The 13,788-nt window shown below is 37.2% G+C and overlaps 1 protein-coding gene across 1 annotated transcript in view; it reads right to left on the minus strand.

Moving 5' to 3' along the window:
* Positions 1-13,788, minus strand: part of LOC110100810 — a 21,607-nt gene that overhangs the window by 3,724 nt on the left and 4,095 nt on the right. The window contains exon 3 of the mRNA XM_028695938.1: positions 7,539-7,615. Within this exon, the coding sequence (XP_028551771.1) occupies positions 7,539-7,615 (77 nt within the window). The remainder of the gene's footprint in view (positions 1-7,538; positions 7,616-13,788) is intronic.

Consider the following 13,788-nt stretch of genomic DNA (forward strand, 5'->3'; position numbering starts at 1 on the left):
ATACAGTGAAAAAAAAAAAAAAAAACAAGGATGGCCACCTCCGCGGGAACACGAGCATATTTCCACCTTGAGGACAAGGTGGATCTTTGGGAGGGGAGTATTGTTAGACCGGTCCACTGAACCGGTCCAGCCGGTCCAGGCGGGACCGGTTCACGCCCGAATATCGCGAAACAGGCGATTTGTTCGCCTGGGCGGAGGCCGCGCGCACCGCACGCCTTGCGGGAGCCGAATAGGAAGCTTTTTTGGGGAAATTAAGAGGGGAATTTGAATGTAGGGACTGTTTAGGGATTTCCTTTTGATTTGTATGCATTAAGTAGTAGATTTTCCTAGGGTTTGATCATCTTGAATTTGGCTGAAATTTGAGATCTCTTAGATTTAGGTTTCTTTGGGCTCTAGCGGCGTCTAGAGATTTGGGAGAGATCGATCCTCCTCTCGAATTGAGGATCAATTGTATCTTGCTCTTTTATTCATCGTTTAAGTGGAATACAAGTCTTTTCTTGAGTTTTCTCTCGTATTTTCCCGAACAAGTGCTGTTTTTCTGCTGTAAACAGCAGAAATCTGCTGTTTTCCTGCGTGGACAGCCAGTTGGCTGCTGTTGGTTCGCAGATTTTGGATAGGTTGCTTGTGAATACAAGCACTTCCTATCACTTTCTTGAATCCAATTACCGACCTCCAACCTACCACAATCTTCGACCACATCCTTCATCCCTCTTTACTGCAAGTAGTCTTTGCTTCCTCCGTAGTCAACCAACTATAGTAGCCACAAGCCGCTCGTGATCTCCTCTCTGACCTTCGGTCGGATCCCCATCTCTAGCTGTCGAACCAAGCCACCCGACTGAACCACTTCAACCATCACAATACCTAGCTGACGCCTCTCTTCAACCAGTCTGCAAACCGAGCTAACCACAGCTACTCGTGCCCGATCACCCCACCAGATTTTGTGACCACAATCCCGACAAAACTCCCTGTATACAGATGAATCCAGCATTCCAACCGACCACAATCTCACCTGAAGAAGTCAAGCCTCAATCCCACGCCAACCCTCCGATTTCCAGTCCTCCACACCACTATAGCATGCAAGAAATCGAACCAATCAAGCCATCGATCGCCCTCATCCCTATCAGAAATCCCTTACCCGATTATGCCATCCTCTAACCCGATAGAAGCCAAATCAACTCCACCTCCGGCACCGACTACAGAATATACCTTGTCCCAACCTCTGCCTCCGACTGATTCAAACATTAGCCACAGCCTTCACCTCAACAGATATAATCCTTCATCCCTATTAATGTAATAAGTTAGTTGTTACTAATAATTACTATTAATTGTAATTATTATTATAATTATTATAATTATTATTATTATTATTATCTTATTATTATTAATTTTAATAAAAATGATAACTATTATGATTATTAATATAATATAATTATTATTATGATTATTACTATTGTTAAAATAAAATAAAAAGAAGAAAAAAAAAGAGAAAAAAAAAAGAAAAAAGAAAAGAGGAAAATAAAAAAGAAGAAAATTTGATGCCCCTCGATCTTCATGCTCTTAACGTCGACACTGACGCCGACATCGTGAAGAAATAATGCTCAAAAGCCATCAAAACCCGTTCATGGTGCCTGTGGCGCTACTGAAAACCACTCTACACGCTCTCATATCGTGGTGGGAGGGAGCCCAGTGCGACACTTGCAGCGAAGCGAGTAGGCCTCTAAACTCTCTCGTAGTGTGGCGAGGAAAATATTAAGTAGCTGTGCGCGCCTCATTGCCGAAGAGGAAAGAAAAATTGTCCATACTTTCAAACACGTACCTCAAAGACCCCTACGTGCTCCCATAGCTTCATTAGATTGAGGACTACGACCACAGTGTCACCCAACACCTATCCAACGCATTCACATAGCATCATAGGATTGGCCAACTCCCCAAATTTCCCCTAAATGGGAGAGACGACGGGAGGCTACCAAATTTTCCAGCAAACAATGGACTTGAATTTGAACTAAATGTAGGGGACTTGAACTGAACAAAAGTACAGGGAACCGGACCTTAAGCTAATACATGCACTGCTTAAACTACAAACACTAAGCAATAAATTCAAACTGTTCAATTAGATGTCAATGAACAAGCATAAGATGAATGGCGAACAAACTCTCAATGCATGCGGCGAATTGTTCATAAATGATGAAATTAAAGTGAATTATCAAGTTCAATTAATCAATCTACAAGCAAAGACCAAGAACCTACAGTGAACATGAACTCTCATGAGTGTAAGCAGGAGACATGTAGTGAATGAGATAACTAGCTTGCGAGTATGAATGTGAGCCTATGATACATACAAAAGCCCATTTATAAGCCGCAACAAGGATCTTCAAAGACCACAATACTCTTTCAGCTAACATCAGCTAGTTAGCACATGAAAGTTGCAATTTTCTACAAGCACTGAAAATTAATGTGCAATGAACATGATGACCCACTATCCAACGTGCATGAAGGGGTAGTGGTGAATGCAGCAACACTCGAGAATCAACATCCAAATACAAGCAAGCGCATTCAACCTTGCAAGTAATGTAATGGGAGGGAATGTATAATTTGATGGCAAGCAAATGTACAAAGATTCTTAAATAAATTGCATACAAATGACGACAGTCAATGTGTGGTGTTCACATGAGTCATGCAAGAAAATATAGAAGCCCCTACAATCAGCAACAACAGGCATGCAGCGAGGATAGCTGGCCCTTTATCAACATAGATATACACACAATGTATCAACTGCGTGTAAATGCGACATATCTGCAACACGTACAAAGCACATAAAAGCTGTTATAACAAGAGGCAATGAATATTGCAACAACACTCTATGCTCAACATCAAAACACAGGCAAATACATTGTGCCCTTGCAAGTAATAAATGGAAATGCATGATGAATATGATGAACCCCTGCAAATGGTGATAACCAATATGCAATAAACATGAAGAGCTTTTCGCAAGCACATATAAGAGGGCTACAACGAATGCAGCTTGCATGTAACTAACGTCACTGCAAACAGACAAATAATCACTTATGAATGGTGGTCGGTTGATGTGCATGCTCATGCTTGTGCAAGAGGCGTGATAGTTGCAATTCGTGGGTGAAGCATGAAGAATATGCGGTAAATGTTGTGATAACCCTACAATCAATGTCAGCACACTTGTAGATGAATATGACCATTCCTTGTGAGCGATGATGACTGATATAATCTATTTGTGGATAGCAACAGTGGATATGCCACGAGCACGACAAATACCTAGTAGACACAAAGGCACACATTGTTCATAAGCAAGAATCAAGAATCCACGACAAATACGAGCACCTACTAGCAATTGTAGGAAGTTCATCATGTACACCACATGCTACCTACGAGTGTGGAGGAATTGTAGCAAATGCAACTGCTTATAAGCAGTACTAGAAGATCTACATTCCCTGCGACTTGCCTGCATATGACAGTAGAAGGCCCATAGTGCACACAGCATATAATCTACAAGCAAGAATAATACATTGGCAATGTATACGAGCTCCTGCAAGCCATTATGGGAGATTATCCATTCATACAACAGTCTAACTATGGGTGATGCCTAACAACATGCAACCAACATAGCAAAGTTCCTTGCAAACATACACAATGCAGCAAGCATTGAATAATATGATTCAACTGTAAGCAAAAACAGGAAATCAATAGTAAAAACTATGGGACAACGATAAATTGAGACAACAGATTTGCAACGCCATGCTATTACACTGGATAAATCAACTCGCTTGCAAGAGAAAAGTGGAAGGCCCCTAATATATTGTATAGTATATTTACAGGCTGAAGTACGGTACCGTAGGTTGAATGCTGAAGAAAAATGTAACATGCATAAGATGAAATGAGTAAAACCACACTATTGAAGCACGACAAATGAAACTCAGCGCAGCGCCACACCACCGGATCTGCAACACTTCTACAAGCAGACATAAGGCATCTACAAGCTTCTAAATAGAACGTTGTGCGCATTCAAATGATAGTTGCTTGCGCAATTGATTAGCGCCAAATATTTTAAAATGCCCCCCGAACATACATTGCAATAGACATAATAATTCATGCAAACACGTCACTAGGTATCACAACATGCATTACACTACAATAATGTATCACTTTTACATGTCGATGTATTGCACATGCACACATTATCATTATACAAGCATATTATACAAGCAAAATAAGTGAGGCATAGTTGCATTATACATGCATATCATACGCTGCCACATCAAGTCAGTGCGCAAGATGCATCATGCACACATATAATGTGTGCAATGCGCTACACATACACATGCAAAATCACACACTATAATTGAACAGTATGCAAATGCAAAATGCATCATGCATGCATAACCTGCAAGTATGTTGCACACAACTACTACCTTGCATGCAAATAACTGCTACATAAATGTGACATGCAAACTGCATGCAAAAATCATGTACCCGTATGGGCCCTAGCGAGAATTTTATGAGTACATAAGTGATGTCTGAGGATGCTACACGGGTCAAGAAATGAATCTAAGATTGAGCTTAATCCTTCTATGTGGGTCGATAGAAGTCAACACGGCTTTAGCTATCAAACAAATATATGATTGCGGCGTCGGCCAGAATATTCATTTTATATATTCATATTAGGCCTTCAAAGCGCTCAACAAGAAAAATTGATAAAGGAATAAAGATGGCAAAGAACCTGATCTTCTATTGTCGAGTAGATAAAGTTGACAATATTCAACTGATAAAGTAAAATTGCCCATAAAGACCGCGAAGATGGTCGTGTTGATAGAAGATCTCAACAGGAGATGACCCCAAACATTCAAAATACCTCCTGAACTCCAATGATACAAAACTCAAAAAGCATCAAAAGCCTAAGATATTTAAAATTGAAATTAACCACCAAATGCTTAAAGCAAAATTCATCCTCTCTACAACATTTTGCCGATGTGAACAAATTTGAAAATTACCTCAGCTCACAAAGAGCCAATGTCTAGTCGAGAATATCACTAGCATCCATTTTCAAACAATTTCTTGCTAGTAAGGGCGTGACACGTGTTCTCTAACTAGCGGTTTCACCTCCAAATGGCACAACATGTAAACATTTATAATCAGGACCCTGTGAACAAGGTGGTTTTGTCGTCAAATGGTAAAACTAAATTACGGTCATGATCAGAGCAAACATGTCCCCAATGGCTACAAATCCTTAAGATGTGATCAATAAGATATAATCAATGGGGGCACAAAGCCCTTTATTAGCTAAGGTGGATTCAAATTTATCCCCTTAGACAAATTATTCACCCAAGGTATACAAGATATCTTTGGACGAAACAACCCATGGCTGACGGCAAGGATCCTTCAGACAGGTTGAGTCGACTACCTCCTCTAACTAAGTAAACTAGGGAACATGATAGCCTAGGACGATGGAACCATGGGATCTTGATTGGGCTCATCATCATTTCCCCGTGCCATCTACTTTCAGTGTAAGGTGGTGAATTTCTAATTTTAAATGTTAAATTTCCAAATACCAAATCATGTTCCTTCTATAAACTAAATACTCCGTACCTCTACATATCTGTTTGACAGCTAGCCTTAATCGAAAGTTCTCTCTTGTCATTACGAGGGATAATTAACTATAGGTGCTTGCATCCATAGAAAACCTGAACTCAGATCATAAAGTCCTAACAAAAAGAGGCAAAATCTATAGGTAGTGACTTATCAACAAACTCAATCTGTCTTCTGAAAAATTTACCTTGGAAAATACTCGTTAAAACTCTCCTCGATGACCCGAAAAAGAAAGGGGTTGCGGAGAAGCCGGGGCGCGAATTTTTGGAGCCCACATTCTCTCTATACTTCTCCATCAAACCTCTCAATAAATGGATAGCTAACATAGTAGACCTATATGGCATGAATCTAAATTAATTTTGAGAAACATTAGTGTCATGTCGCAACTTATGCTCCATAACTCACTCCCATAGTTTTAAAATATGACACATTGACTAAATTCCTTTATAATTCACACAGACTTCTGTATCACCTTTATTCTTAAAAATAAAAATCAACACACTCATTCTCCACTCATCTGGCATCTTGTCTTCAAAATAATTTTAAAAAGTTTAGTAAGCCAAGAAATTCCCACATCTCCTAAACATTTTCACACCTCTATTGGAATATCATCAAATCCAATAGTTTTTCCACACTTCATTTTTTTAAAGCCTCTTTAACTTCGATTTTACTAATACGCTGATAAAAATAAAATCTTTCTTTTCATTTAAGGTGCTAAGGTCACTAAATTTAATCACATTCTCAAAAGCTTCATTGAAAATTTTAGCAAAATATTTCATCCACCTTTGTTAAATTTCCTCTTCAAATAAAAGCACTTTTTGATCGTCATCCTTAATACACTTCACTAGAACAAAATCCTAACTACTCCTATCTCTTTGTTTGACTAATTTAAACATAAATCTTTCGCCCTCCTTGATATCTAATCTATTATATAAATTTTTAAAAGCTAAAATATTTGCATTGCAAATTGCTTTCTTAAACTACTTACGAGTCTCTTTATATCTTTCTCAATTATTATAGTTTTTATAACTAAACTAATTCTTATAACAAATCTTCTTATTTTTTATCTTTTTTTGTATATTTTGATTTCACTATCAACTATTTTTACTATTAGAGCTTTTCTCTTTGATATTCCAAGCATATCTTTTGTAACATTCTTAATAACGCTAGCTACTTTTTCACACATAACATCAAATTTCTCATGCACAGACAAAATCTTCAGATCTAGAATCTTACTCTCAAAAATTATAAGAAGTGTTGTAAGGACAAATAATGAAAATAAGAAAGAGGATCGAAGTATAACTAATGAGTTACAAACCTCAAAAAACTTCCAAGTAATTTACCCTTTATAGTTTCCTTTTTCAGTACTAGCAGAAAAATATTTGGGAAGTAAAAGAAGAAATAAAAATGATGGTTTATACAGCGAGAGACACAGATCCAGCCAGCTCTGTTTATTGTTTGTCATTTTTTGGGGTTGCAAGCACAACATCACTACCCCTAAAAGAAAAGACCTGGGTGTCTATAGTGGCACACACATGAAATATAAAGGTAATAAATTAGTATTGTTATTTGAACAATAAACAAGTTTAAGTTTCAAATTAGTTCTAGTTATGTACGTATGGAATTTTTAAAGAAGAAATAAGTAATTTTAACTGCCCATCCTCACATGAATTTAGGGCAACCAAAAGTATTGGAGAATGAGAGTAGATTAAGCTTTACCCGTTGATGGCTAAATCAAAACAATATGTGAGGAAGCTTCTGAGCACCATAATAAATACTAAGGTCTTCAATGCAAGTAGATAAAAGAATTATGCTAACATGAACTCGGCAACAAATTTAAATTTTAAGTGCAAAGTTCTTAGCGAAACATAGTTTGATAGTGGCCAGGATTACAAAGGAAAATAATGCAGCAAAAAGCATACCTTCAGCCAAAAGAAGAAGCCACGCATAAGAGCTAAACCCTTGTAGCAATCAGCCTGTTCTACCGCTTTTGCAAGATCTATAAATTAAATACAAGGAAAAAAAATCAAGTACATGCAAAAAGAAAACTCATATAACATAATAAAGAAATACAAAGCATGATTTATCAAATATTTTCAACTCCAAGAAAGGATTCCTATGTATGCATGAAGGTACTATGTAATGTCCATATTTTTCTAAAATAACATTAAATATGCACTCTTCTCGCTTAAATGCATACAGTTGTAAGAATCAAATGCTACGTATGTTATTTGTTATGTTGTTTCAATACTGTAAAATCATAAAAAGCATGGATTGTAGCACAGTACATTCAATTGATTGCTTACGCATAAACCCCTAAGCTATCATTCACTAATAATCTGAAAGACTAAACAAAACTATTAACTTCGTTTATTAAAATTACTTAAAAACTAAGTTCTTTACTAATAACTGTTGGGATCCTACATACAAAGAAAATATTTCATCATTAACATCATCATCATCCTTAGCCTTCACAACTATTTTGATGCTTTTATAAAACCACCCTCTCCATTCATTCCTAGTAATTGCTAAGACAAACATATCACTTCAACTAAATGATGACCGAAAAGAAAAAGAGAAGCAACTTACCTATTCACTTCACCGCCCACATCACACATGTTGCCCGCCGCCATACCCATCCACAAAGTCCTTAAATTGCATGACCCCGCCTCTTAGGCACACACACTCTTTCTCTTTCTCTCTCATAAACACGTCTCTTCCTCTTAGGCACACATTTTTCCTCCATGCTCACCTCTCCCCATCCCAGCATCCGCCGCCGTCGTTGTCATCATACCCTACTGCAACTCTAGCACCGTCGCAATTGTCTCTCACAAACCCAAGCCAACCACCCTCTCCCCCTCTATTCCTCTCTCTATTTTCTTGCTCTTTCCATCTATTCTTCTCTCTCTAACTTTGTCTCCCTCTCCCTATTTCTCACTTTCTCTCCCTCTCCTTATTCTCTTTTTCCCTTTCTCTCAATCTCTCCCTTCCCTTTTTTCCCTAACTCTCTCCCCCCAACTCTCTCTCTAACTCACTATTCCTCTCTTTTTCTTTCTTTTTCTCTATTATTCTCGCTATTCCTCTCTCTTTGTCCCTCTCTTCCTCTCACTTAATCTATTTTTCTCTTTCTCACCCTTCTCCTCTCTCTCTCTTATTCTCAATCTTCCTCTTTCTCTCTTATTCTCAATCTTCCTCTTTCTCACTTTCTCTCTTTCTCTCCTTCTCTCCCTTCCTCACTCTTTCTATATCTCTATCCCTTTTTTTTGAAGGGTGCCACCAAGGATTTAGCCCTTGATGGTTAGCTTTTTTGGGCTGGGAAGAGTTCCCAAAAGTTTTAGGGTTGATTGGTAAACTGTGGGAATGATTGGAATGGAGTGATGTTCAACTTTTATGCAATGAAAGGGTGATATGTATGGGTGTTGGAATTCTGGCAGAATTTTAACAAATAGAGGATAGAATCCAACTAGGTCAAATTCATCCTAGTTTTAGCCAACAATTTTAGGAGGAGATTTGGATGAAATTTCGTGAGAATGCTGGGAAATTGGTATGAGATTGCAAGGGGGTGATTTTTGAATAATTCTACAGAAAAAGAAAATTTTTAAAGATAAGATAGACTTGTTGCTCGCTAAATTGGTAACGTTAAAGAGATCACCAAATCTCTTTATGTAAGAGCCGGCCACCAAGCCTCATCTTCTTGGATGGAACTCCAATTTTGCAAACATAACAACCTCTTTTCATTTTTCATTCCATAATATTTATAGATATTATGCAATGCTTGAAATTGAAATAAAATCAACTGGAGAGAGAAATAGGGTTGGCCGACCTAAAAAGGAGCAAAAAGATAGTTATATACCTTTTGGAAAATTATAACCACCTCTTTCTATGAGAAGAATGTCCATAACTGTTTGGATTTTTTTTTTCATTTTTTAACCACCAATAATATTTAAGTTCAATCAAAAATTACCCCTCATGATCCCTCCAGAATATCAAATTTTGAATTTTCAAAAATTTGAATCTCATATTTTCATATTTCAATTTCAATCGCAAATTGCAAATCACAAATATATAGTCTTGTATACAAAATAGAAATACTACTTAAGGGCACACAAAAAAAATTCTACTTAGATGCATCTATTTCTTTGGTTATCCTACGCCGTTAAATCTTCCTCTTGGATGAGGCATCTTGTACCACATCATTCTCTCTCTAAAAGAGAAGCAAACTTATAAACTCGCCCTCACAAATCCCGTCGCCTCATTGTTAGGCTTTGCCATTGACTTTGTTACTCACGCACACAAGTATAAAAAATTGGTTTTCAAAATCTCCAAAATCCTAAATGCGACGCGTCTGACACGACAAGAGGAACCAATGCACGCTTTTCTTATTGCAATAGAGGAAACTTATAGAAGATGCTCACGATGAAGCAAGTAAACTCAATGCACACTTTTCTTAGCATCACTACAGAAAAATCCGTCATTACTGGCGGCTTTTCCGGTAGAACTGGGCGAATTTATGGCGGTAATAAGGTTTTCTGGTGGCTTTCCGAAGGTTTTTTTTCTGCTGGCATAAACCGCATAGGAAACTAAAACCGGTGGTTTATTTCCGATGGTTTTACAGCAGCCATAGCAGCCGAAATTTTAAAAAAATGAAGCCGCCCGGCCCTCCTGCACTACTCGCCCATAGCTACCTGCTGCCCTGGCTGCCACCCGTGCTGCCAGCCTGGCTGCCCGCCTGCCCACCTGCTATGGGATTCGAAGTGAGTATGCTTCAAAGCCCCAACCAGTTTACTAGAAGGGCAAAAGTGTTAAAAGTGTTATATTTTTTATTTAAAATGTAATAAGGAAAAGCTGCCGAAAAAGCCACCAGATAGCCGCCGGAAAATCTGCAAAAAAAAATATTCTGGCATATTTCGTCGTAAACCACTGGAAGGCCGCCGGAAAATAAATCGATGGAAAGCCGATGAAAAAATTCCACGGTAAAGTGCGATTTTCCTATAGTTTATCATGAAAAAATGCAAACAAAAAGTATATATGCGTGTTTTTTTGTTGACAAGGAGAGGAAACATTTAAAATTCTAAATAAAATATGAAAATTAATGCACATCTTTCTTGACGTGATGAGATAGGAAACCCCCCTGCTATATTATCTTATGATATCGACGATGCAAATCTTTCTTGGTGTGGAAAGCTTAGCACTTCCAAAAATAACCACCATTTGGGAAAGACACCGAGACCCTGACAAAATTCACAATGAACCTTACCTACACAAAACTTAACAAGAACAAAATAAAAGAACATATTGATCTATATAGGCCGCAAGATCTATATATTGTACAAAATGAACAAATACAAATTGTGAAATAAAGAGAATAAAGATTCAAAAAATGAAAGTTATGTAGCAATATTGGAATTTTATGGGACTCATGTCTAACTTAGGAGCTCGCTTGGGAGCACAAAATTGTCCTACCACTATTTAGAATGCCCTTGAACACTCAAAAAAGCCTCAAGAACCCGCTTGAAGATTGAATTTGAGATTTAGAAAAAAAAAAGTAAGCATAGTCTATACTTAAAAATGAAAATTTGATCCCCAGTATGCCCCTCTCCCCTCTTTTCTCTAAATAAATGATAGTCACATAAATGCAAGGAATTCCAACCTTGACACTCGCAACCAGTTACATAATATACGCACAATCAAGCAAAATGTGAGCAATAATAAATATAAATGCAAAGTCATGAGTATACTCCAATAAAAATGTATTCACGTGAACAACTATCATATTAAACACTAATATGTCGCAAACAATTATGTTCTCGTGAATGATCTTCAAACAAAATGGCTCAACCTGTTGCACATCATGGATTGCACAAATACCCTAAATGAGGCATAAATAAGCAATGAAATCCATGAGCAAACTGTATGCCCTATAAATGAACAATGCATTTGATGAATGAAAATTTTCAAATGGGACAAAGCGGTGCACTATTGTATGTTACGGGAAGCACGGATTATTATCCAAACTATCATATGCAACAAATCACAAGAAAAAAAAGTTTTATCCACATGTTCACTATATTGCATAGTGTAAACATACTAATGAACATGCAAAAGCATTATGTGAACACACAAAAGATCATGCAAGTGTATCGTTTAAGTCCATTAAAAACATGGTGTATAATAAAAATGTACCAAGTATACAGAGACAATTTACAAATGCACCGTGAAACATACAATTACGCTTTACAAATGCATCAAAAAGCCTGTGCTAAACATCAAAGTATTGACAACAATTAACTCGCATGTGCTTCAACCAATGCATTAAAATTCTTGAAACTAAGATCCGAGAATGTTGTGCGGGTTAAAAGAGAGAGATGAGCCAAATCTCTCTAATTTTAGCTTTTATTTTTGAAGGAAAAAAAATTGCATACCCCTTTTTAAATCCAAACTTGTCCGTATGTGCTCCAACAAATATTTTAAATGACTAAACACCAAAGTCTGAGATTGCTGCACAGACAAAAATTAGGATGATATTTGAATTAAATGTGCTTCGAAAATTATTCAACCCTTTTTTGAAAGAATGAACAACTATTTCAAAAATTCACAAATACTCTCAAATGCATAAACCAAAATTACTTTTGCATGATACTTTGCAAGCAAATAACTTTATTTCAACTTGTCCTTGCAAGAACTGGAGTTGACAAGGCTTGAATCTTATGAGAGATATACGAGTAGTAAATTTCAAATAGCACACTATTAAGAAAATTATTTTAAAATTTTATTCTAATACATAAACATGAGAATTTGACTCTTAACAGAACACAGTGAAGAAAAAGGATTCTTGTAGCCGACCCCACGTAATAGGATAAAGACTTGATGTTGTTTTTGTTATATTATAATACATAAACATACGACTATAAAGTTTACAAAGTTTTTTTTTTCATTCATATTAAGCCTTCAAATTTTCTATAAAAAAATCATTATAAAATACAAATTCTCAAGTTAACTACTTGTATGGTTGTGTGTGAAATTAATATTTGAAGTTGATCCTTTAACAACTGGGCAAAGCTGAAAATATTACAATAACATCAAGCCTTTATCCCACTATGTGAGATCAGCTACATGAATCCTTTTTCTCCATTGAGGGTGCGTTTGGGACAGCTGCAGCTGTCGATAAAGTAGGTTGTGAAGTTATGGTACAGAAAGTTACTTTTTGAACTTGCTGTACAGAAAATAGTATATTTTGTTTGGATGATATAAATGTGGAGCTGCTGTGCTGCAGCTGTGTGGAAACAAATTACCTAGATACCCTTATATATATTAAAATGAAAGAAATTTGTTTAAAAGATATTTTTTTAAAAAAAAATATATACGATAACCAACTAACAATTTTAAATTTTTTTTAAAAGATATTTTTTAAAATTTTCTTTGCCGGTGCAAAGAAAATCCCTCCCATACAGCCGTAGAACTCCAAGCGCCTCCGGCCTTGGCTGCCCAACCTCAATAGTTCCGTCGAGCATCGTTTAGCCGTTTTAGCTCAAAATCCCTATTAAATCCCACAATCAAATGGCAAAAATACAGGAGAGAAAATGCCGGTAGCTCACTTTCACTAAAGATGGGAGGAGAGGGCGAAAGAGAAAGCCAGCGGCTCCAATCTCCAGATCCTTCCAAATTGTTTTCTTTCATTCCAAAAGATTTAAAAAAAAAAAAGACGCACGCATTGAACTTGAGACCGATTGATTTTCTTTTACAATGAAATATGGTAGAACTCTGGATTGAAGGAAAAAATAAAGGAAAGAAGCGACCATGGGAACAAACTCACTAGAGAACCGTTGCAGGTTGGAGGATTTCTAACGAGGAAGAGGATCGAGAAAACCATCTATCAGCACTTTGTTCTTGGATTTGGTAATGCCTTCTTCTGACCTCTCCCAGTTCTCAGAACTCCCGCCACCACTGCTACTCGAAAGCTCTTCCTCCGGCTCCGCCTTTGCTCCGCCTCCGGCCATCCTAATCCTAGCTTCCCCCGGAAAATTTGAGAAAGCCAATGGAATTTACGGTGGAAGAAGTGCCGAACTTCACGGTGGAAGAAGAAGATGCGGTGTATTTCGCAAGGCATTTGAGTCTTTTTCTTACTCTCAAACAGCGGAAAGCAGCGAAAGCAGGAGCCGACTTCAAAACGGA

The sequence above is a fragment of the Dendrobium catenatum genome, unplaced genomic scaffold (genome assembly GCF_001605985.2).
Source record: "Dendrobium catenatum unplaced genomic scaffold, ASM160598v2 fragScaff_scaffold_716, whole genome shotgun sequence".
Classification (NCBI taxonomy): Eukaryota; Viridiplantae; Streptophyta; class Magnoliopsida; order Asparagales; family Orchidaceae; genus Dendrobium; species Dendrobium catenatum.